The 20,811-nt window shown below is 41.0% G+C and overlaps 1 protein-coding gene across 7 annotated transcripts in view; it reads left to right on the top strand.

Moving 5' to 3' along the window:
- The first annotated feature begins 324 nt into the window (after nucleotides 1-324).
- The window catches only part of NT5DC3 (5'-nucleotidase domain containing 3), a 189,637-nt gene continuing 169,150 nt past the window's right edge, over nucleotides 325-20,811 (top strand). For 4 of the 7 annotated variants that reach the window (XR_011048292.1, XM_068402423.1, XM_068402424.1 and 1 more), the window contains exons 1-13: nucleotides 343-492; nucleotides 3,903-4,087; nucleotides 7,674-7,748; nucleotides 8,265-8,320; nucleotides 12,565-12,655; nucleotides 14,392-14,529; nucleotides 16,695-16,755; nucleotides 16,986-17,088; nucleotides 17,230-17,331; nucleotides 18,369-18,450; nucleotides 18,800-18,886; nucleotides 20,086-20,226; nucleotides 20,573-20,637. Coding sequence is in view for 6 of the 7 variants with exons in the window: in XM_068402423.1 (XP_068258524.1) it covers nucleotides 441-492; nucleotides 3,903-4,087; nucleotides 7,674-7,748; nucleotides 8,265-8,320; nucleotides 12,565-12,655; nucleotides 14,392-14,529; nucleotides 16,695-16,755; nucleotides 16,986-17,088; nucleotides 17,230-17,331; nucleotides 18,369-18,450; nucleotides 18,800-18,886; nucleotides 20,086-20,226; nucleotides 20,573-20,637 (1,238 nt within the window). In the remaining variant the exon portion in view is untranslated. Of the gene's footprint in view, nucleotides 493-3,902; nucleotides 4,088-7,673; nucleotides 7,749-8,264; nucleotides 8,321-12,564; nucleotides 12,656-14,391; nucleotides 14,530-16,694; nucleotides 16,756-16,985; nucleotides 17,089-17,229; nucleotides 17,332-18,368; nucleotides 18,451-18,799; nucleotides 18,887-20,085; nucleotides 20,227-20,406; nucleotides 20,445-20,572; nucleotides 20,638-20,811 lie in introns of all 7 variants that reach the window. The other 3 variants (XM_068402426.1, XM_068402425.1, XM_068402427.1) reach the window with 2 other exon arrangements.

A 20,811-nucleotide genomic window follows, 5' to 3' on the forward strand; every position in this document is an offset into this window, starting at 1 on the left:
AGAAAGCTGCTTCCCGGTGAAGCCAAACGACCAGCACCCCCTGTGCCCCCCCAACCCAGCGCTGTGGGGGGGAGGCAAGAGAGCGGCGGGGTGCCCGGGCGGCCAACACCCCGTCCGGGTCCGTCTCGGCGCTCAGCCCGCAGGCGGGCGGCGGGACTGCGGGAGCGGCCGGAGCATCGGTACCTGCCGCCCCTGGGCCGGGCCGGGCCCCGGGCCCCGCCTCCCGCCTCGGCGCGGCCCCGGGGCGGGGCCCGAGGAAGTGACTTCAGCCGGCGGAGAGGCACGGCGGGGCCGAGCGGAGCATGGCAGCGGCGGCGGCGCGGTCACTGCTGGCGGCGCGGCGGGCGCGCGGGCGGCGGTGCTGCCGGGCCCTGCCCGCCGCGGCGGCCGCTCCCTACTGCACTGTGGCCCCGCAGCAGCGGCAGCAGCCGCCGCCCGACATGAAGAGCTACCTGTGGTCGCGCTACAAGGAGGCCAAGAGAGTCACCAAGGGTGAGCGGCGGCGCGGGGCCCGCGGGCGGCAGCGGCACGGCTCCCCCGCCGTGCCAGCCCGCCGCCCGCCGCCGGTCGGAGTGCCGCCGGGCTGAAGGCGAATACACGCACGCTGGCGGCTGGGACCCGGGGAGGGACGGCGAACCGAGCGGGAGCCGGTGCGGCAGCGTGAGGGGTTCACGGAGCGAGGGGCGGGTGGAGGGGCCGTGCGAGCCGCCCTCGTGGGTCATCCTGGTGAGCAGCCGTGGGGCCGGCCCGCGGAGCCGCCGTCCGCTCTTGAGGTGCCGCGGCTCCGGTGTCAGGGTGCTCTCCCAGTGTCAAACTGGGAGCGCGGGTAAGACAGTCACGTCGGCAGGTCCGGAGGGCCGGACACCCGGTGGACGTGCAGTGGCGGGGGCAGCTGCCCCTTTTCCTTGCCCTGCTCTGGAGAAGGGGTGAGCCCTCGCGACCACCAACCCTCTGACCCGGCGGGGCTGGAGCTGTTGGGAAGCGCCTGGAGGAGGAAGCTCTCCGCACAGCGTATTGGGCTGGGCGAGGCGGCTGGCGTTGGAGATGCGTTGTGTGGAGAAAAGCAAGTGTAAAAGGAAAATCAGGGAGCTGGTCGTCTGTTGGAGGGGCTCTCTGCCACAGGCTGCTCTTCCAAAAAGTTAAAATGCTGTGAAATTTGAGATGACTTTTTTCGTTTCACCTGTGTTTTCATTAAAATGCTGTGAAGCAATGAAGCCACGGTAAAATGCTAATGCTATGTGTGTGTCTCTGAAGCCCTTTTCTTAGCCCAGCTAGGCAAAAAGTTAAGGGCTAAGTACTTGCTTGAAGCTTGCTTGCTTCTGCCCGTGCTGTGATGGGAAGAGTATTGCCAAGGTGCTCGAATACGTGATATTTTTAGAGAGCTGAAAGAAGAAAGAGGCAGTGTGTGTTCTGCAACATCAAGTGGGAAAGCTTGTCCTGTAGTGGCAATGGACATATGCTTTAGTCTTGCATGTTTTGCCCTTTTTTTAAAAAAAAGAAGTATGGGCTTATCCTACACTTAAAAGAGTCTTGAGTGTGAACTGAGGCTTCACAGTGCTGGGTGCAAACATAAAATAGTGGCAGCGTTTCACAAGTGAAATAAGAAGCTGTGTTAGAGATCTCAGAAGAGTACTATGGACTTTGGAGAGTGGGATAAGGAATAGGAAGAAGAGAGTAAATGCCTTTTATTTTGAATCTTTTTTTCTTTTCATGTTTTTTGGAATTAACTTTTTCTTATTCTAAACCACACCCAAATAATACTTCAGAGCTGAGGTCAGAGAGTAGCGTAGTGTTAAGAGAAAAATAGTGGGCTGGCGAAAGATGAGGCAAGTGCTTGTAGAATAACTCAGAATATTTTATTGTGGCCTAAGTCACCCAATAGCTTCAAGTATGTGACATTTCAGTTAGTTACAGTATTATGACAAAGCTGTGCTGATTTTTGACTCAAGGTTTGTAGCACTTGGGATGCTGTCTGCCAGCCAGAATGTCTAATAGCAGCAAAGTGTTTATACTGTCTGTTTTCAGGCAGGTGCTAGTCAAACGTTTTAATCTGAAATACCTTTATCTCTATATTTATATATAGATATAGAAATATCTTTATTTTTAAAACAAACGTTGACTCACCAGGATGCACAATTGACATTTGGAAAAAATACTTTTAACTATAATACAGAAATGGGTGTTGTAACATGATTTTGGAAGTTCACTCACAACTGTGGTTGTGAATTCAAGTTGATTAAATTATTCATGGCCCTTTTTATGGAATAAGAGTATTTGCCTTAATAGTAGTGTGTCAGATTGCGTTTGATTATTTTGTTACCTCAACTGAGCATAACATTTATCTCCTGTATTGCTATAAGCAGTGATTTGAGATAGTAAGAGCTAATGTTTTGGTTGAGGCTTATTTTGTTAAATCCCCTGAAATGAAAGATACAGCTTTTCGTGTCAGCTTAAGCATGGGGAACTCCTGGGATCTCTTTTGGTAAAAGAGATGCTGGACTTTATCTGAAACTTGGAAACTTGGTGAAATTACTGTTCTGTCTCTCTTAAAAATTAAAAGAGACTTGGATATATGCATCTGATAAAGTTGAATGGTTTCAGATTACCGCCTGTTATTGGGCATCTGTGTTAAGTTTCTTATTGTATCTGCTCATCAACTGTGCAGCAGTCTCAGGCATTGCTATTACAAAAGAAATGTTATTTCCCTTTCTACGAGTTGGCCAGAGCTTTCAAAATGGAGCACTATCTTTCTAAGAGATCTGGAGTCCCCACACCTACCTGCCTTGTTGAGGTGGTTTCCTCCCATGGTGGAGCATGTAGTGTATCTGTCCTCAGAGCTGAAGGTGTTGAGATAAGCTTGACCAGTTCCTTCTAGACTTATATGTAAAAAGTAACCAAACAAAGCATATTCCCTTGAAACTCACCCTTCCAAGCACAGATTTAAGATGAAAGTCCCCTTTTTTTTTTTCCACTAATAGGGAAGGGTGGATTATAAAGATAGTATATGGGAAGGAAAGGAAGGAAAACATGCTCATGTTTTATGCTTCCAGGAGGGTAGTATTTAGCTTCCTAATGTTGTTCTTCCAAGTTTTCTAAATAAGAAATACAAATATCCGTAATACTGATGTTGGTGCTGGTCCTAAAGTTACTTAATGGTAATATGTTATAGCTTCATGTAAGTGGTCTTAACTTCTCAGTATGCTTTTCAAACAAATATCAAGAGAAATATACCCTTAAAAATGGAAGTGGTTTACACACACTAAGTACCTGTGTGTAGAGAATAAGCAGAATATTTTTGGTTTCCTGACTTGCTAGAAGGCTAATAAGCATAGCAATGTAACTGTTGTTTGCAAAGTATGGCAGTTACTTAAAGTTTACTTATTTGAGTTGAAATTGAATGTGGTAACCTTGAAATGGTGAAGCAAAAGAAATTAAAGCATTGTCAGATTAAAACAATGTCAGTTCTGCTTCTGGGGCAGAAGCTGGACCAAATAATGGGAGGAGAAGACAAGGCTCCTATAATAATAATATCCTCCAACTCCAAAGTTCATTTTCAAAAACAGTAATGAATATGTTAATGGAGTTAGCAAAAAATTATATCTATTGAGTCTGGGGTTCTCTGATGAGCATGATGCTGAAATGTATCTTCTCTCCTACTTGAACTGTACAGAGACAAGTGTGCTTCAAATAAAACCTATGGGTCACCAAGACAAGTTAGGAACAGCATTTTCGATAGCATCGCATTGTTAAGGATTAGCTGGTTAGTCTGAATTAGTTTGATAGTTTCCATCATCATTTATCTGTATTTATGTTTAGAAATTGCTAATGGATTTCTATGTGTTTATTTAAATAAAACTACAAGGCTGGTATAACTTTTTTTTTTTTCGCTCCTCTGTTCACAGAGTTGGTTCCCTCAATTATGAGTAACATGCTGAATCCGGATGCTATTTTTTCAAACAATGAAATGAGCCTGTCAGACATTGAAATTTATGGTTTTGATTACGACTACACGTTAGTCTTTTATTCTACACATCTGCACACGCTGATCTTCAATGCTGCTCGAGATCTTCTTATTAATGAGCATCGGGTAAGTAAAATTAATGAAATAACAATAAACTTATGAATAAAGAGTATAATAAATAATTTCTGACTGAGAGGGGCATAACTCATCTTTTCATGCCTCAGTCTTAGATTGGCTTCCTTATAACATGTTTTGTACAACAGCTACATATGAACCATAGAAGTTCTGGTTTATTCTCAACTGCAGCTTTGAGCAGAGTGCAATCTGGCAACTGTTAAGGAATAGAGTTTTATTTGTTTTATTTTTTAATTTGGTGGTGGTAGAGTGTGTGTTTTTTTTTTTTCCTGATTGTCAATTATTGGAGTCATCCTAATAGAAAAGAGGCTTACAAGTTACTGTTACTCTGTTGTATGCATTGCTGTGAGTGCAGTGATTAATTTCCATGTGGAATATTTTTAGCCTGACTTCTTATGAGGTCTTTGATTGCACTCTGTGCTTGCGAGGTGCTCTGTGTGCACCCGGCGTTTCAGCTGAGTTAGTTGAAGGGGCAGCCTGTGTAGTGACACAGTAATCAGAGGCTGGATACAAGAGAGACCCAAGTAAGTGTTCAGCTCAGTAGTCCCCTAAGAGGGAGCACTGCCCTGTTGCCTCACGGAGCAGCATGTTTGCATCGGTGACCAGTTGACGTCCAAGCAGCTTGGAGCTGGTTGTTTTGTAGTTTGGGGATGGGAGAAGTTACTGTGTGTCAGAAAGTGGAGGGGAGATGGGTGACTTTGGAAGCAGGAGGTATTGCAGGGAAAAACATTGAGGAAAATGTGGACTGAAGGAGGCAAAGTTTGTTGAACTGTAGGACTTGCAGGAAAATAAAAGACAAAAAGTCCACAGAGTAACTTTATTAATAAACTGCTTGTGTATTTTATACAACCTAAATCTGAATGAGTGGTAGTGTTCTACTTTCATATTTAAATCTAAAGGTTAGAAGCTATATATAAACATCTATAAATATCCCTGGAAGAACAAACGAAACTTCATGGGCGCTACAAGCGTACACAACTTGATCCCCCTAAGATTTTAGCATGTCTTGGTAGCAATTTCTGTAGAATGTGTAAATACACTGTATTAAAGCTACCTAGTTCTTGCAAAAATCAACATTACTATAGGAGTAAAGATTAATTATCATAGACAAAAATTAGAACAGACTATTAGAATAGTCTTTACTATTTGAATGAATTCAGGTAGTAATAACTTTCCAGTTAGTCTCAGTTAAAATCTCTTGAGTTCTACTAAATGAAGCTGTAATTGCTTTTTGAGGCAGCTTATTGAAATATATCATCTCCTGTTGGAATTTACTGATGCACAACAGTTTTTATTAATGCTATCTCTGTAGCTTCTTATACTGTTAATGTTTTCCTTGCCTTTAACATTAGAAAAAGCTTCTAGATAACATTGCCCATTATGACTGTCATAGTCAACCTAAAAGATGGCTGATTTTGGTCATGGCAGTGTAAGATAATTCATCAGGAATTGCAAAATACAGTGTAGGAAGCACAGAATTTTGAAGTGTGTCCAAGAGAGTAAACATCAATTTAATGCTAATCTTGGAGGTGGCAGCAGGTGTTGAATGTAAACTCTTGCTCTTGGGCTTATTGCTTTCCTAATGTATTTGCGCCACCTTATCTGGACTGCTGGTTCAGTCCAGATATATCTATCGCTACTAAGAGTGGGGTAAGCAAACAGGGCAATTTTTATCATTATTTTGTTTGGCTTGTAAGGAAGCTTTGATTTGTGTGCCAAGATAGGCTCAGTCTTTCTCATGTGTACTGGCATGCATGCAAAAAGGCAGCCTTCGAGTAGAATAAATTAAAGTAGGAAAGTCAAGCATGCAGAAATTTGAAAAAGTCAGAAAGAAATTTCCTTGTTCATGCTTGATGTGGCTGCTTTGGGGTGTGTGCATTACACCGTAGTTTTTAATTAATCACACTCTGTATCATCCCCCATGTTTTCGCTTGTCTACTCTTCTGCTTTGTGTTCCCTGGCCAGATCTATACATCTTCCCAAAGCATCTGTAAGCTTTTGATGCCGTTCTTCATTCAGATCAGTAACCTCCCCTATGTTTTCTGGAAGTGGTGGTGGGGATTATAGTTCAGAAGTTAGGAGAAAGGACTATTTTCTTTAACTGTAGATGCTTGTGCTCACTACAAGTACAATCTACAGCGGTTGCAGAGCAAGTCCTCTTCAGCATAGATGAAAACTTAGTGGAGAAATTGCAATTTACTTATTTTTTGTAAGAGTAGCTAGAGCTTCTGTTGAAGCTGTATAATCTACTTTTTTCCCCGAAGGCTTGTAAATTAGCCATATATGAATTGAGACTGTTGTTGAGAAGGTGGAGAATGTGCCTGAGGTGCATTGGTCAAGTTCTAAGATGCTGTAGCCTGTGGGAGGAAAATGAAGGATCACCTTTCAGTTGGTTAATCAAAGAAACGATAATTTTCTCAGGCCTTGTCAGAAATGACTGAAGCGTTTTACCTTTTGAAAACAAGTGAACAAAATTCTTAGCCCAAGGCACATACCTAACATATTTTTTTCATGGCTAACCTGTGCTTAAAGCAGGACAAAATTACAGTTGAGTGAAAACGGGCTTGTACTTAAAAATGTTAGAAAACTCTCTAATAGGTGGTGTGAGCTACCTGTGCTATCTATAAACAACCTGAGGAAAGAATACATGATGCAGACACTCAGTTCACGTGCCTCTCTAAACTGCGAAGTGTTACAAATGCTGTCCAGGGTAAATACTGTTGCGTCGTGGTGGTGTTCTCCTGAAGCGACTTGCACTGATGGTGTTTAATGCCCAGCTTGCTTTCAGAATCTGATCTTTGAGATGCACTGTACCTTGGGTCCCTGTTAGGGGAGCCTGGCTTCTCCAGGTAACATTAGCCATTGTGAATTCTCTTCTTCTCTCCTTCCCATCTGTGTTAATTTGCAGTGCACTGTATCTTTAGACACCTCTAGGGTCTACATTTCAAACTCTGTGATCTAAGATCAGGAACGTGATCCGCACTGAGGGAGTCAAAACATATAGCTGTGCTGCTTTTATTTCTTGAAAATGTCAAAGATTTTTTTGCTTCTGTTAATATTGATGATGATGTATTGCTTTTTCTTTCAATAGATGTGAGCAGTGAAGTTCAGGTATCTTTGTAAATCAGGCCACGTTCTTGAATTTCTAGTTAGAAGGTTGAATTAGAAACTGTATAGTCTGTTTCTTGGTGACGCTTCACAATTCAAGGTAACTCAGCTATTAAATTTTAGGAAGTTAATAAAATTCAGTTTGTTTTCAAAGGTTCATATATTAAAATAACTTTTTGAACAAGAGGCTAGTGTGCAAAGGTGGTCGCTACAGAGTACCTGAATGTCCAACTTCAGGTACTGTGCTTGACTTAGATTTGAGATATTGACCTTGGATTTTGGAAAAATGTTTGACTTGGGCAGTGTATATACATTCCTGCAAATCTCACCAACCTGTCAAAAAGCCTCTTAATGACTAATGAAAATGGGAAGCATTAGAAAACTTATGCTTTTACAATTCTGCAGAAACAATTTTTTTCATTTGTTCTTGTTATGGATTTAAAATTAAATCATTGCTCTCTTTTCTTAGTATCCTGCAGAAATAAGAAAATACGATTATGATCCCAATTTTGCAATCAGAGGACTTCATTATGATGTGCACCGGGTACGTATAAATAACTTTGCGATGAGCTATGAGGTGCTGAGAACCTGGCCAGAGAAAATAAATAGGGCTTTTGTGTCTTCCAACTTTTCACTCTGTGTTGATGCGTAAGGATTTTGTTTCATATTTTTCTCTTTCATAGCAAGCTTGACTTTTTTTTTTTTTTTTTTTAAAAAATAGCTCTTAACTAGAAAATGTTTTGGGTGTTTTGTTCTCATGGTGAGTGGGGGAAGACAACTTAGAGTACAACAGAATAAACCTAAGCAGGTGTCTGCTGGTAGGAAAAGTTATTTCTTCATGACTTAGCTCAGGTTACTGGACAATTCCTTGGTGATTTGGCAAGCCCTAGGTAAAAGCCATTGATAAAAGTAATTTGGAAGCTATGAAGGAAGTTGAAGTGAGGTCCTCAGGCGTTCTTGAGACAGAAAGGTTATAGATAAAATTGCTTTGATTTTTATAATTTCATGTCAAATAGTTGACATGATAAAAACTGTATTTTTTTTTTCCCTCCCCCACAAGGCATTATTAATGAAGATTGATGCTTTTCATTATATTCAGCTGGGAACAGTTTACAGGTGGGTAAAATTATTTCCTATTTATAATAAAAATGTATACTCTTGCATTTATTAGAGTACACATTGCGTTCATATCAGGAACAGTGCCCTGACAAGCACAGAATGAATGAACATTGCAGTCTTACTGGAAGAGGGTTTCTTTGCATCTCTGTGTGTACGCACAGACGCGTGCACATTTACTGACTGATACAGTACAGCTGATTCCCCAGTTCAGAGCTGGGGAAGTTGGCAAGCTGGTTGGTCACATAGTGCTGACTCACTTTGTTTCCGGCTGTTAAATTGTGCTGAAAAACATCTAAAAATATGCTGATGACTTCTCTGCTGTAGCTTTCTACGTAAATAACTGTCACAGCATGCCTGTTAGCATGACTTTGGTGTGGTTGTAGGGACACTTGAGAGATCTTGCTGTGTTTGCACAGAGCTTTTAAGTTTGGATACATCGACCACATCGTACTTGCAGAATGGAGCACAACTGCTTTGTGTCCACACAGCCCTACGCTTTTTGAGTTCACTGAATTGATGTAAAATTGGCAGTCTCTGTGCCGTGCTTCGTTACACGATACAGACATACTGTATGTGATCTTTGACAGGAGAGTTTTTAGTATGGCTCAGTTTGCTGTAATGAAGTAGTATGCTTTTGACTGACATGAACACCGCACTTGGTACCAGATTTTAAATTAATCAACAAGCCTAAGCACCTTTCTTAATGTCATTGGACAAAAAGTTTTCTTTTGGGGCCAAAAGATAATGCAACCTTGAGGAGATTTGCTGTGGGGCACTGTATATGGTAGTATGAAATGATGATAATGTGCTCATAACTTCTTTTCGTTTGCCGATTGGGCAGATAGGTAGATGATTCAGCTGTAGTCGTTGATCTGTTCTTTTATGACTTAGTCTGAGATACCCTTTGGGAGAGGAGAGAGGAAGAGAAGGGAAGTGACAGAGAAAACAAGATGGCATGGTCCAGCATTAGGCTCATACTGTCAACACAGTAGCTATCTAAAGCTGCCAAAACAATGTGTTCTGTATGTATCAGCAGAGCCTGAGTGAAACTTTATACCTTTTATTTGTGTTTTAGACATGCTGATGTAGAATAATTGTTGTATATTTCAACTGACAAAACCCATTCCTGTGGTTTTTGAAGGAATTGTTTATGCAGGGCTAGGAAGGAACCAGAGAACTCGGTATGAAGATTGCTGATTGTAAGATTCATTTAAAAAGGCTGTCACATTTTCACATTTTTCGCTGTGAAAAACGCTGGTTTGCTAGATTAAAGGCTAGGTGAAGTAATAAAAAATACATTTATCTGCAGACTTATGTAGTAGAAATATTAAGATTGGTATGAATGAGGTATGAATAGAAATATATATGTATATGTGTGAGAGCACCAGAAGAAATGCTGATAGAAGGGACAAAAGAAATGGCATGTGTTGGTGGTACCTGGATCAGTTGGTCATCAAGATATCAGCACATCTGCACGTTCTTTCTCCAACCACCCCTGTGGGGGTGGAGGGAGCAAAAAAAAGAGGTTGAAGGCTTTTAAGAGAAGATGTCAAGAAGAACAGTGGTATTACTGGAACTGCATAGGACCTAGATGAGAAGACAAATGGGTGGTGAGTCCATGAGCAGTGTTGCCTTATGACTTAGAGTGGGGCAAAATGAGGAGGCAGAAGATCATAGTTGCTGTCAACTCCTAGTACAAAAGGCACATCCAAAACCAGCATATGATGACTGGTCAAGAAAACTCTAGACAAGTGTTGAGATTTGTTGAAGAGCTGGTGTCCCTTGTTCTTGGCGTCACCCAAAGTAATTCTGAACAGACTGCTGGGCCACACATCTTGGGACTTGTGAGTGTGTGTGAGGGAGAAAGCAAAAGCTACCATTTCACTCAATACTTTCTCTTAACGTTGTTTAAAATAAGATTACTTTTGTTTTCCATACCAACACTGAGCTTTGCTGTCAGTTGCTGCATATCTGTAGTTCTTAACCTTCCATGTGTTCCTTAACCTTAACATTTCCGTGTGTAGGTCAATGTTATGGTTTAACCCCAGCTGGCTGCTAAGCACAACACAGCTCCTTGCTCTCTCCGCTCCGATGGGATGAGGGAGAGAATCGAAAGGGTAAAAGTGAGAAAACTCATGGGTTGAGATAAAGACAGTTTAATAGGTAAAGCAAAAGCTGCGCACACAAGCAAAGGAAAACAAGGAATCCATTCACTGCTTCCCATCGGCAGGCAGGTGTTCAGCCATCTCCAGGAAAGCAGGGCTCCGTCACACGTAACGCTTACTTGGGAAGACAAACATCATCACTCTGAATATCCTTCCTTCCTCCTTCTTTCCCCAGCTTTACATGCTGAGCATGATTTCATATGGTATGGAATATCCCTTTGGTCAGTTGGGGTCAGCTGTCCCAGCTGTGTCCCCTCCCAACTCCTTGTGCACCCCCAGCCTACTCGCTGGTGGGGTGGTACGAGGAGCAAAAAAGGCCTTGACTCTGTGTACACACTGCTCAGCAGTAACGGAAACATCTTTGCATTATTAACACTGTTTTCAGCACAAATCCAAAACATAGCCCCATACCAGCTACTATGAAGAAAATTAACTCTACCCCAGCCAAAAGCAGCACAGTCAATTATACTGCTGAAAGTAGCAGGACTTGCCCAAGTGTACAACCTCATTTGCGCTGCGAGGTGTAAGTAGTCCTGGTATCCCTCTAACAATGCACGTCTCCAAGAGTGGCAGTGGGAGCACTGCTGTAGGTGAACTGTGATGCTTTTAGTGCCATCTGTCCATGGTGTCCGTGGAATAAACTAAACTTTGTAGTTATACAGCTGGACTGTGAACTGTGTCAAGACTATGGGTCTTCTGGTAAAACTAATCTACAGTTTTGCCTACACAATTGTCTCTCCTCTGTGAATTTCACGTACGTCTATTGCCCTCTCTTGATTTGTGCTTAAGTAGTTCCTGATCCACATGCATTTTGTGTAGCAGTATTTGAATACCACTTGGCATAGCTGTCTGCAGACTATAAGATGAGCCAGTCATTCTCAATTTTGATTGTATTACTTGGTACGTGTTTAACATTTTGGTTGCATTTCTTTGTGTTTACTGCTGTGGAGTGGGTGACGCTGAACTCTGTATGTTATAAAACCAAATTATTATCTGCACTGTTTGTGCATAATACTAATTTGAATGCTGGAGTCCTATCAGCAGTAGCACAGAGCTGTGTACAGGTCAATGTAGCATTGAGAAGTGCAGGAAAGGAGCTAATTAACTTGGGACTGCTGTCATAGCAGCCCTGAAGAAGTTCATGTGTCATGCCCTTCTACCGCAAAGCTGGTGTTGATGCTAAACGCTGAAAGTACTAGACTAATTAATTTATTTTCTAATACCTCACGACACATCTGGGTAAGACCAAGAAAGGGAGGCAGTGAAATCAACTGTCTTACTTACAAGGCTGCAAAAAATTATAAGTAGGCATGGAAAAAAGGGACCAGATGATCTGGTTTTCGTTTGTGCTCTTTAATCTTAAGCGAAACCTCAAGACTTCTGTGTCCTCTGGTGAGGATGTTAGCATGCCTGCAGTGTTTTAGATGCTTTAGTGCAAGATACTTGATACTGCAAACATTCAAAACCAAACTAAAACAAAGCCTTTAATCTCCTAATAGTTGATAAAGAAACTCTAGGTAGTGATGATATCTCATTCTTCCTCATTTGTAATTATACTTTTATATTTTAATTACTTGTCAACAATCCTTCAACTAATCTTAAATTTTGGGAAACTGAACTGTTGATACAGTTTAAAAGAAATTCTTATTTAGTTAAAGGTTGTGTATTTCCCTTGAATCTTCAAGGTCATGCTGCAGAATAATCTGGTTTAAACACTATCACATCATCAGTGCTGTATGAAACAAAGGCAGAGTGAGGAATTACTTTGTGCTAAGAAACTGGAAGCTCTAACTACTTACAAACCCTTGCGGCATAGTTTCAATGGAGGCTAATTAGCTCTTTTCCGGTAAGAAAGTAAAAAGGACTTAAAATGTGTTCCTTGTGCGTCAGCCTGTTAAAAGGTTACTTGTTCTGTAACGAAAGATGCTCTTTTAACTTACAGACTGAAGTGTTCCTGTGACATTATTATGATTTTAATAAGCTGCAGATCTAAGTGTTAATCTGTCAGACTTTCATTTGGTAATTACTTGAAAATTTTAATCTGACTTTTGAACTAAAGCTAATGTCGTTTTCCAGAGGCCTCAGCGTTGTCCCAGATGAAGAAGTCATTGCAATGTATGATGGTTCCCATGTCCCTTTAGAACAAATGAGTGACTTTTATGGAAAGGTAAAACCACAAAGGGCTCTTTAAAAATGTCTTTTTTTTTAATTGAGTGGAGGTGAGGGTGGTGGTGTTTGCATTTTGTTCTTGTAGGTACTAGCAGTTACATTTTCTCAATACATGATTGACTTATAGTGCTAGCTGTGAAGTTTGCTCTCTGAAGTGACAAGTATCTCTTTTTTTCTCCCACTTGCTGCAGTTTCTTCTTTCAGTGTTCCCTTGCCCAGTCATACAGACAGAGAAGCGGAACGTAGGAAAATCAAGGGACTTGCTCAGTGTTGCGCAGCAAATCTGATAAAGGCTGGGAAGTGAACCATATCTCGTGCCTTACCCCAGCTATGTACTTCTTCCTGGTGGTCTAATGGCTTAGCTGATGTAGCAGCAAGTAAACATAGAGGCATTTCTTGCATACAAGCTGGCATGGTGACAGTAAAAGGATTTGACAAAAGATAAATGATGAAAGATAAAGCTTTTAAGTTTAAGATTTGACTTTGGGGAAAGTTGATCTTGCTGGTAGGTTCCTTTGTCTTTGCCAAATGAAGAGCGATGCTGTCTTTTTAGGAAAAACCAAGTTTATTTTACCCCTCTTACTTATGGGTGTTAATTCCATGTTGACATGAAAGGCCCTTCTTTCTGCTGTGGAGCATTTTTTTGTTCTTACACTTGTTCTTCTTTTAAGGAACTGAACTTAGAATTCCCAAATCTTGTCTCTGCAGCAGTTCTGAATATCGGCCTGGCATTCCCTGTGGGATGCCTTGGTCTCTGCAAGTCTATGCTTTCTTTGATCTTGGAAAGGACAGTGACAGGACAAGAGGCCGTGGGCACAAACTGAAACACAGGAGGTTTCCTCTGAACATCAGGAAACACTTCCTTTACTGTGAGGGTGACCAAGCACTGGCACAGGTTGGTTGCCCAGGGAAGTTTTGGAGTCTCCATCCTTGGAGGTATTCAGAAGCCATCTGGACAAGGTCTTGGGCAGCTGGCTCTAGGTGGCCATGCTTGAGCAGGGGGGTTGGACAAGATAACCTACAGAGGTCCCTGCCAACCTCAACCGTTCTGTGTCTCTGTGATCTTGGCCAGTGTGCTGTCGTGAGCTGGTTGCTTTACCTCTCTTCTTCTTGAGAAGTATTTGGTTTGTATTTGCTCTTGTATAATGAGATTCTCTGCTTTTCTGAAACTTAGCTATAGTTACAGCTTTGTCAGACTAGAAATCTTTTCCTCTGTTCCCGCATTAGTTGTTGTAGATTCTTACAACTTTTTATTATCTCTTTTCAAGGAGGTGGATTGTTTTGCAGTCCTAATCAGTATTCCACTTATTTAAAAAAACAAACAAACAAAAAACAAACAAAAAAAACCCCTAAAACCCCCCCCAAAACCCCAAAACCTCTACCCCCCATCACAGTAGCCAGTGCCTTTTATTTATAGAAGTGCAGACTTCCAGTGAAGGCCTTTAAGTCCTTCTCTAGACTATTAGCTGAGCACTGTCTTTTATGTGTTTATGAATTAAAATACTGCTTTTAAGAGTAATGAGTCATGATTAATTCTTAAAATAAAGCCAACATTTTCGTTGGAGTTACTTTATTGAAAGTCTGGTAGTTCAAAAAGAATCTAAAGCAATGCAAACAGTGATGGCAAAAGCTGAGTATCTGCAACTAAGCTGAAGTGTTTATACTGAATGAATGGAAGTGTTCTAATCTGAGAAATGCCTGACTTCTTCTTTTTTTTTCTTCCCACCCCTGTAGAGCTCACAAGGAAATACAATGAAGCAATTCATGGATATATTTTCCTTGCCAGAAATGACACTCCTTTCTTGTGTGAATGAGTATTTTCTGAAAAACAACATAGACTATGAGCCTGTTCATCTGTACAAAGATGTCAAGGTACTAGCTTTGAAGATTTAGGTAAACCTCTACAATTGTGCGTCTTCTCTGTGAGCACTTCAGGAAGCTTCAACTTATTGTGCCAGCTCCAGTGAAATACCACAACTTTAGGTTTTCTATAGAGTAATTATTGCTATACAACCCTAAAAACATAAATAAAATGAAGATAAACCTTGGAAAAGAAACACAGAATAATGTGAAAATTTCATTTAAATCTGATGTTCTAGGGCTGTTGCTCTTTCTGTAGGTTTGAGGGGTGAATGGGGGAAAGTGAAGGAGCTCTTGTACGTTGATAAAGCTTCTTTTGATTGTTATTAATGGTATACTTTTCTCACTAGCAGGGACTCTGAAGAGGCTATAGGGAATTCCAGTTAGGAGCTTTCAGTTGTGCTGCCTCTGTATCTTCACTAATATATGATCATTTGCTGCCTCTTGCTTTTTGCGTATCTACTTTGCCTGTTTTCCTCCCTTTTTCCTCTAGAAAAATCTAGTAATAAAGACTAGAGTAATTTGACACTCTTGATTCCTCGGGATGTATTCTGCAGAGGAGATAAAATTATGTCCTGGTTATTTAAGAACAGAAGAGGTCATGCCCAAGTTGATGGTATTTGTCTGCACAACCTTTCCATCCAAAACCTTTTCTTGGCCCCTTGTTGACATGTTCAGCATGTGTAATGCACCTGAATATTGAATTTCTCACTTTCTTAAGTAGATCAGTTAGGTTTTAAGAAACTTTTGACCTCCAGAGTAATTTTCCCTTCTGCCTATGGTTACATAGAGTCAGAAGGCTAGTTCTTGTGGTTTCTGCTGAAGTGTTTGTAGAAATTCCTGTATTGCTCAGCATTACCAACATTTTGGAAACCCTATAGTGGAATTTTTGGAGGATATTTAGGACATACCCTGTGTAAGTACCAAAATGGCAGTACCACTATCCTAAATAAAGCGGCCTGGTGCAGAGGTGGCTCAGGAGAGCTGCCGGATGCCTTCAGAGCGCCTTATGGGTACTTTGCTTGGGGGTGATGGGTTGACGAGAAGCTCAACATGAGCCGGCAATGCGTGCTTGCAGCCCAGAAGGCCAACTGAATCCTGGGCCGCATCAAAAGAAGCATGGCCAGCAGGTCGAGGGAGGTGATACTGCCCTTTTACTCCGCTCTCGTGAGACCCCACCTGAAGTACTGCATTCAGCTCTGCGGCCCCCAACATAGGAAAGACATGGAGCTGTTGGAGCGAGTCCAGAGGAGGGCCACGAAGGTGATCAGAGGGCTGGAGCACCTCTCCTATGAAGACAGGCTGGGAGAGTTGGGGCTTTTCAGCCTGGAGAAGAGAAGGCTCCGGGGAGACCTCATAGCAGCCTTCCAGTATCTGAAGGGGGCCTACAGGAAAGCTGGAGAGGGGCTTTTTACAAGGACAAGTAGTGACAGGACGAGGGGGAATGGTTTTAAACTGAAAGAGGGTAGATTTAGATTAGATATTAGGAAGAAATTCTTTCCTGTGAGGGTGGTGAGACACTGGAACAGGTTGCCCAGAGAAGTTGTGGCTGCCCCCTCCCTGGCTGTGTTTAAGGCCAGGTTGGATGAGGCTTTGTGCAACCTGGTCTAGAGGAAAGGTGTCCCTGCCTGTGACAGGGGGGTTGGAACTAGATGATCTTTAAGGTCTCTTCCAACCCAAACCATTCTATGATTCTATGATTTAGCTTCTTTCGTCTGTTCTTAAATCTATTTTTTTAAATAACCAGGGCATTTGTGAGTGATCATAATCTAAAATCTGTCTGACTTAAAGCTTTTGGATTTTTTTTTTCAAGAGGAAAGAAATGTGTTCATCTCCAAAGGTCATTAGAAATCTGTGGTGACTGCTTCTGCAGAGGACTTTCACCCCACTTCACCCTTCTGAGCACCTTTTCACAGTTGTTATGTAACAGAGCCCCTGTGCGGTACAGTTTTGTACTTCCCCAAAGTATGAAGTTAGTTTCTTACAGGACAGGCTTACTCCTTGTCTGGTAGTGATATATACATAATGAATATCAGATGGCATTTCTGTAAAGTTGAAAGTGTGATTCAGAGAAAGTAGTTGTTTTAAAAACAAATTACTACTGCTGTACAGTGAGCTTGGTTTTTATTGTTGAAAAGATTTTTCAGTTCTTTAGTGCTCTGTTGCTCTCCTGACAGGATTCAATCAGGGATGTCCACATCAAAGGAATAATGTACAGAGCAATTGAAGCAGATATTGGTAAGTACTAACCTATCAAAGCTTTTTTTTCACTGATAGTTGAATGATCTTTCTGGATTCCTTATTTAAGATTACAAATTCTAAATTTTAAAGCTTGAAAGAGTTATTTCCACTTGTCTAAGGTGCCTTTGTTAAGTATAACCTCATGTTCTGAACCCTTGGTTGAATGCAGAGCAAATTCTCGTCAAAAACTTTTTCAATTAATATTGTATTTTCCCCAATCCTCACAGAGAAATACATCTGCTATGCCGAACAAACTCGTGCAGTGTTAGCAAAGCTGGCTGATCATGGCAAGAAAATGTTTCTCATCACAAACAGTCCCAGCAGCTTCGTGTAAGGAAACAGTTGTTTGCTGTTCAACTATACATTTTTAAAGGATGGAAAGGATGAGGTTCTTGAATGTAATTCATTATATTGCACAGATAACTACACTTCTGTTATGCTTCACTGTTAATATCCCTCTGTCCTTTTTAGGGACAAAGGCATGAAGTTCATAGTTGGCAAGGACTGGAGGGATCTCTTTGATGTGGTCATTGTACAGGCAGATAAGCCAAACTTTTTCAATGATAAGCGAAGGTGGGTATTTAGTCAGTAAAGAATGATTCGGATATTTAGTCAGTAAAGAATGATTCAAGCAGCTTATTCCATATAAAGCTATAGAGCCTGTTATGAAATATTTTAATTTGGATGCAATGTAAAATGAAATCCTATTTGATGAAATCCTGTTTAAGGTCATTACAGAATGCAGCAACACCCAATTCTGAAGTCCAAATATTTACCATTTCTTACCTAAGAGAGTTTCAGGAGCTATTACAGGTCTACTGGACTGAGATAGGATCACAGGAGCTGTTTTTAACGTCTTAGCTTGTACGTTGGTGCAGTGTGTTCCTTTCCTAATAAACCTGAGAAATTTTGGTGCCTTTCAGAATCAGCCCCTTATCTGGAAATGTCTTTCATTGCTTCAGGCCTTGTTTAGTCATACATGATATTTAAAGGGCAGACTGGCTGGCAGACTGGAGTGTTTGGACTAGTTGTTCAATTAAGGAAACACATTTGTAATGCGTATGCACTACTCTTACACTTGAAAAAGACCTCTTCCTTTATGTGTACTTATGATTTGAAAGCGAGATAGAGGGAGGTGGGATTTTTTTTTTCCTTTACTTTTTTTCAATTAATTTTAAAAAGAACTTTGCTGTACATCTTGCCCCCAGTCCTCTGCCTCCTTCTTTTTCAGTTGTTCAGTTTTACAAAATGAGGTATTGGGCAAGATTTTACACATCTTCACTAATTTTGTGTTCTTTTCTCTCCTTCTTAATGGCAGACAATTCACACTGTTTCTTTCCCCCTGTCTGGGATCCCTGCATTAATTCTCAACAGTTGTTCTCAAACTGCTATAAACATCATAGGTATACTGGATAGATACGTTGCATTTCACTGGCTAAAGCTGACATTTTCGAGCTTTGCTTTTTCTCTCTATTACAAAATGTTCAGATGCTAGAGAACATGCTTTCATTTTGGAAGATGAATGTTTGTAATATTAAAATTTTAATCTCCTCCTAAAAAGTGACAGAATTTCTACAGCAATGTAACAATTTTATATAATTCTATTCTAGACCGTTTCGGAAGGTGAATGAAAGGGGAGTGTTGCTTTGGGACAAAATTCACAAGCTGCAGAAAGGTCAGATTTACAAACAGGTATGCTTTCAATAAACTTTCAGTTTGAATTTAATACCTATTTCTTAGAATCCCAAGCTTCTTTATATATCATAAAGGCTTCTAAAAAGTAGGTATGTTTTTTAAGAGAGTTATTTTAACAATTGAAGTGGTACAAATTCATTGTTGGTATTGCATGTCTACAGTTTACTTGCCTCTTGAAGTGACAGTATTACTGAAGTTGCCTGTAAAATTAGGAATTCATAATATATAAACTGAGGACAAGATTCTTGATATGAAAATATTCTTAGGGGTGTACTAAATTCCTTTTTAGGTCCTGTGAAAGTGCAAGTTGCATGCTGCTACAATGTCTGTGTCATTGTTTCCTCAGGGTAACTTGTATGAATTTCTGAAGCTTACTGGCTGGAGGGGCTCTAAGGTTCTCTACTTTGGCGATCACATTTACAGTGACTTGGCAGTAAGTAGTTTACTTTCACAAAACAGGGTAAAAGATGAGGCTTTTTGTTAGTTTTCCTCTCTCCCTCCGCAGTGATTTAATATATCACACTTTCATTTGAGATTTCTAAATACGACAAAAATTGAGTTGGTTATTAAGCCATATTGCTTTTCTTCCAGTGAAGAAATTTGGTGCTGTAAAAGGCTGACCATGTTTTCCACCTGACTTGTAGCACTTAACTTGTTTACAAACTGCACTCAGGAATGTGTGAGTTTGTGTTCCTGATCCAGATACTGATAGTGTCAGGTGTAACAGATGGCAAACGCAGATATCCAAAGGTACAGGATGTGGCTGGTCTGGATGACATTTACTACCAAGTGTAATAAGAGCAGAATGAACTTCTGTTTTGAATGGCAGGAGGCAATCTTTCTGTCACTAATGGTAAACTTTCTTTCTTCTGAGATCTTGCTATGGTTTGTAGCCCCACTATCCGGGCATTTTCTTACTACCTTATGAACAAATGTGCTGTTAACTGTTACTTTAGAGTAAGTGACCACCGCTTAACTCTTTTATAATTGATTGCGTATGAATGCCTGGATATGACTTTCCCCTGCCAAGCAGCAGTAAGATCTTGCAGCAGCAGCAGATGTTAACATTTTTGCCCCAATCTGCTTTTAAAAAGAAAAGTAAGTTTCAGTGCTTCAGAAGGCTGAGGGCCAAAGGAAGGAGGACGGAGCTCTGTTCTCTGGCACGATGGAGGAAAGAGCACAGGTGGCAGCTGCCTCATCCTGTACTTGCCAGGAGGAACATGAATGGCTGAAGGTCCCAATAGGACCCTTCTGTCAGCTGAGTGTATGGGTAAATACCACAAACCCAACACACGGTTTCCTCCAGATACTTCTGATAGCAGCAGACTCTCATCTACAAGAGGAATTTCCTACTGTTTGTTTTAAACCTAATGAATTAGTGCTTATTTGCAAGTGCTTACGTGCTCTTTCTCTCTCTCGCTTTAAAAATGTGGGATTTGAAGCTTACTCTGAAATGAAAATCTATTGCCTGTTGGCACAGTTAACTCACACTGTTTAATATTTCTGCTTATACATAAGAAGCAATTAAATTAGTACCCCTTTGGGATAAACAATGGTCAAATTCTTCAGTTCTGTCAAGTAGTTCTTTTTTAAGACTAATACTTGTATTTTGTAATTCTTCTTGGTAAATAGGATTTGACCCTGAAGCATGGCTGGCGCACTGGTGCAATTATTCCAGAGTTACGATCAGAGATTAAAATCATGAACACAGAGAAGTACATTCAAACCATGACCTGGCTGCAAACCTTGACAGGATTACTGGAACACATGCAGGTTTGTTCTGTGTGTGTGTGATCGGCTCTGTACGGCAGAAGAGATCCAGCCAAGCCTCTAAATGCTGGACATTGACGTTGCAAGTGCTTTCTGTCTCATTAAAGTTAGCCAATGCTATTATTTGTGTGGCTAGTTAATGAGAGTTTTAACAAAATCTTGTTCCCTTCCTCCACTTCTCAGCCTGGATTGATTCCTGCTTTCAGTTGTTTAAAATGCACGTGAGTAACTTCTGTATACTGATCTCTGAAGCATTGCTCTTGTCCTGTTAGCTGATAAGGGTTTATTAATGGAAGGCTCATTTATGAGGGCATTCTTAGTTACCTGTCATCCAAACTTTACATTCCAGGTTCACCGTGATCCTGATTCACAAATGATTTTAGAAGAATGGAAGAAGGAAAGAAAGGAAATGAGGTAAGACATGGGAGATGAAGAATTTGCAATATGCTTCACGGTAGCCAGGTGTTCTATGGGATATCTTCCGCAGGTTTCTTTAGAATTTCTATCCATCCCTAATTTATATTCCCTGGTAGTTAAAGACCTTCTGAAATTATCTGTGTAAAGCAATATTATACCTGTACAGCTCTT

This window comes from Nyctibius grandis, chromosome 5 (assembly GCF_013368605.1).
Source record: "Nyctibius grandis isolate bNycGra1 chromosome 5, bNycGra1.pri, whole genome shotgun sequence".
Classification (NCBI taxonomy): Eukaryota; Metazoa; Chordata; class Aves; order Nyctibiiformes; family Nyctibiidae; genus Nyctibius; species Nyctibius grandis.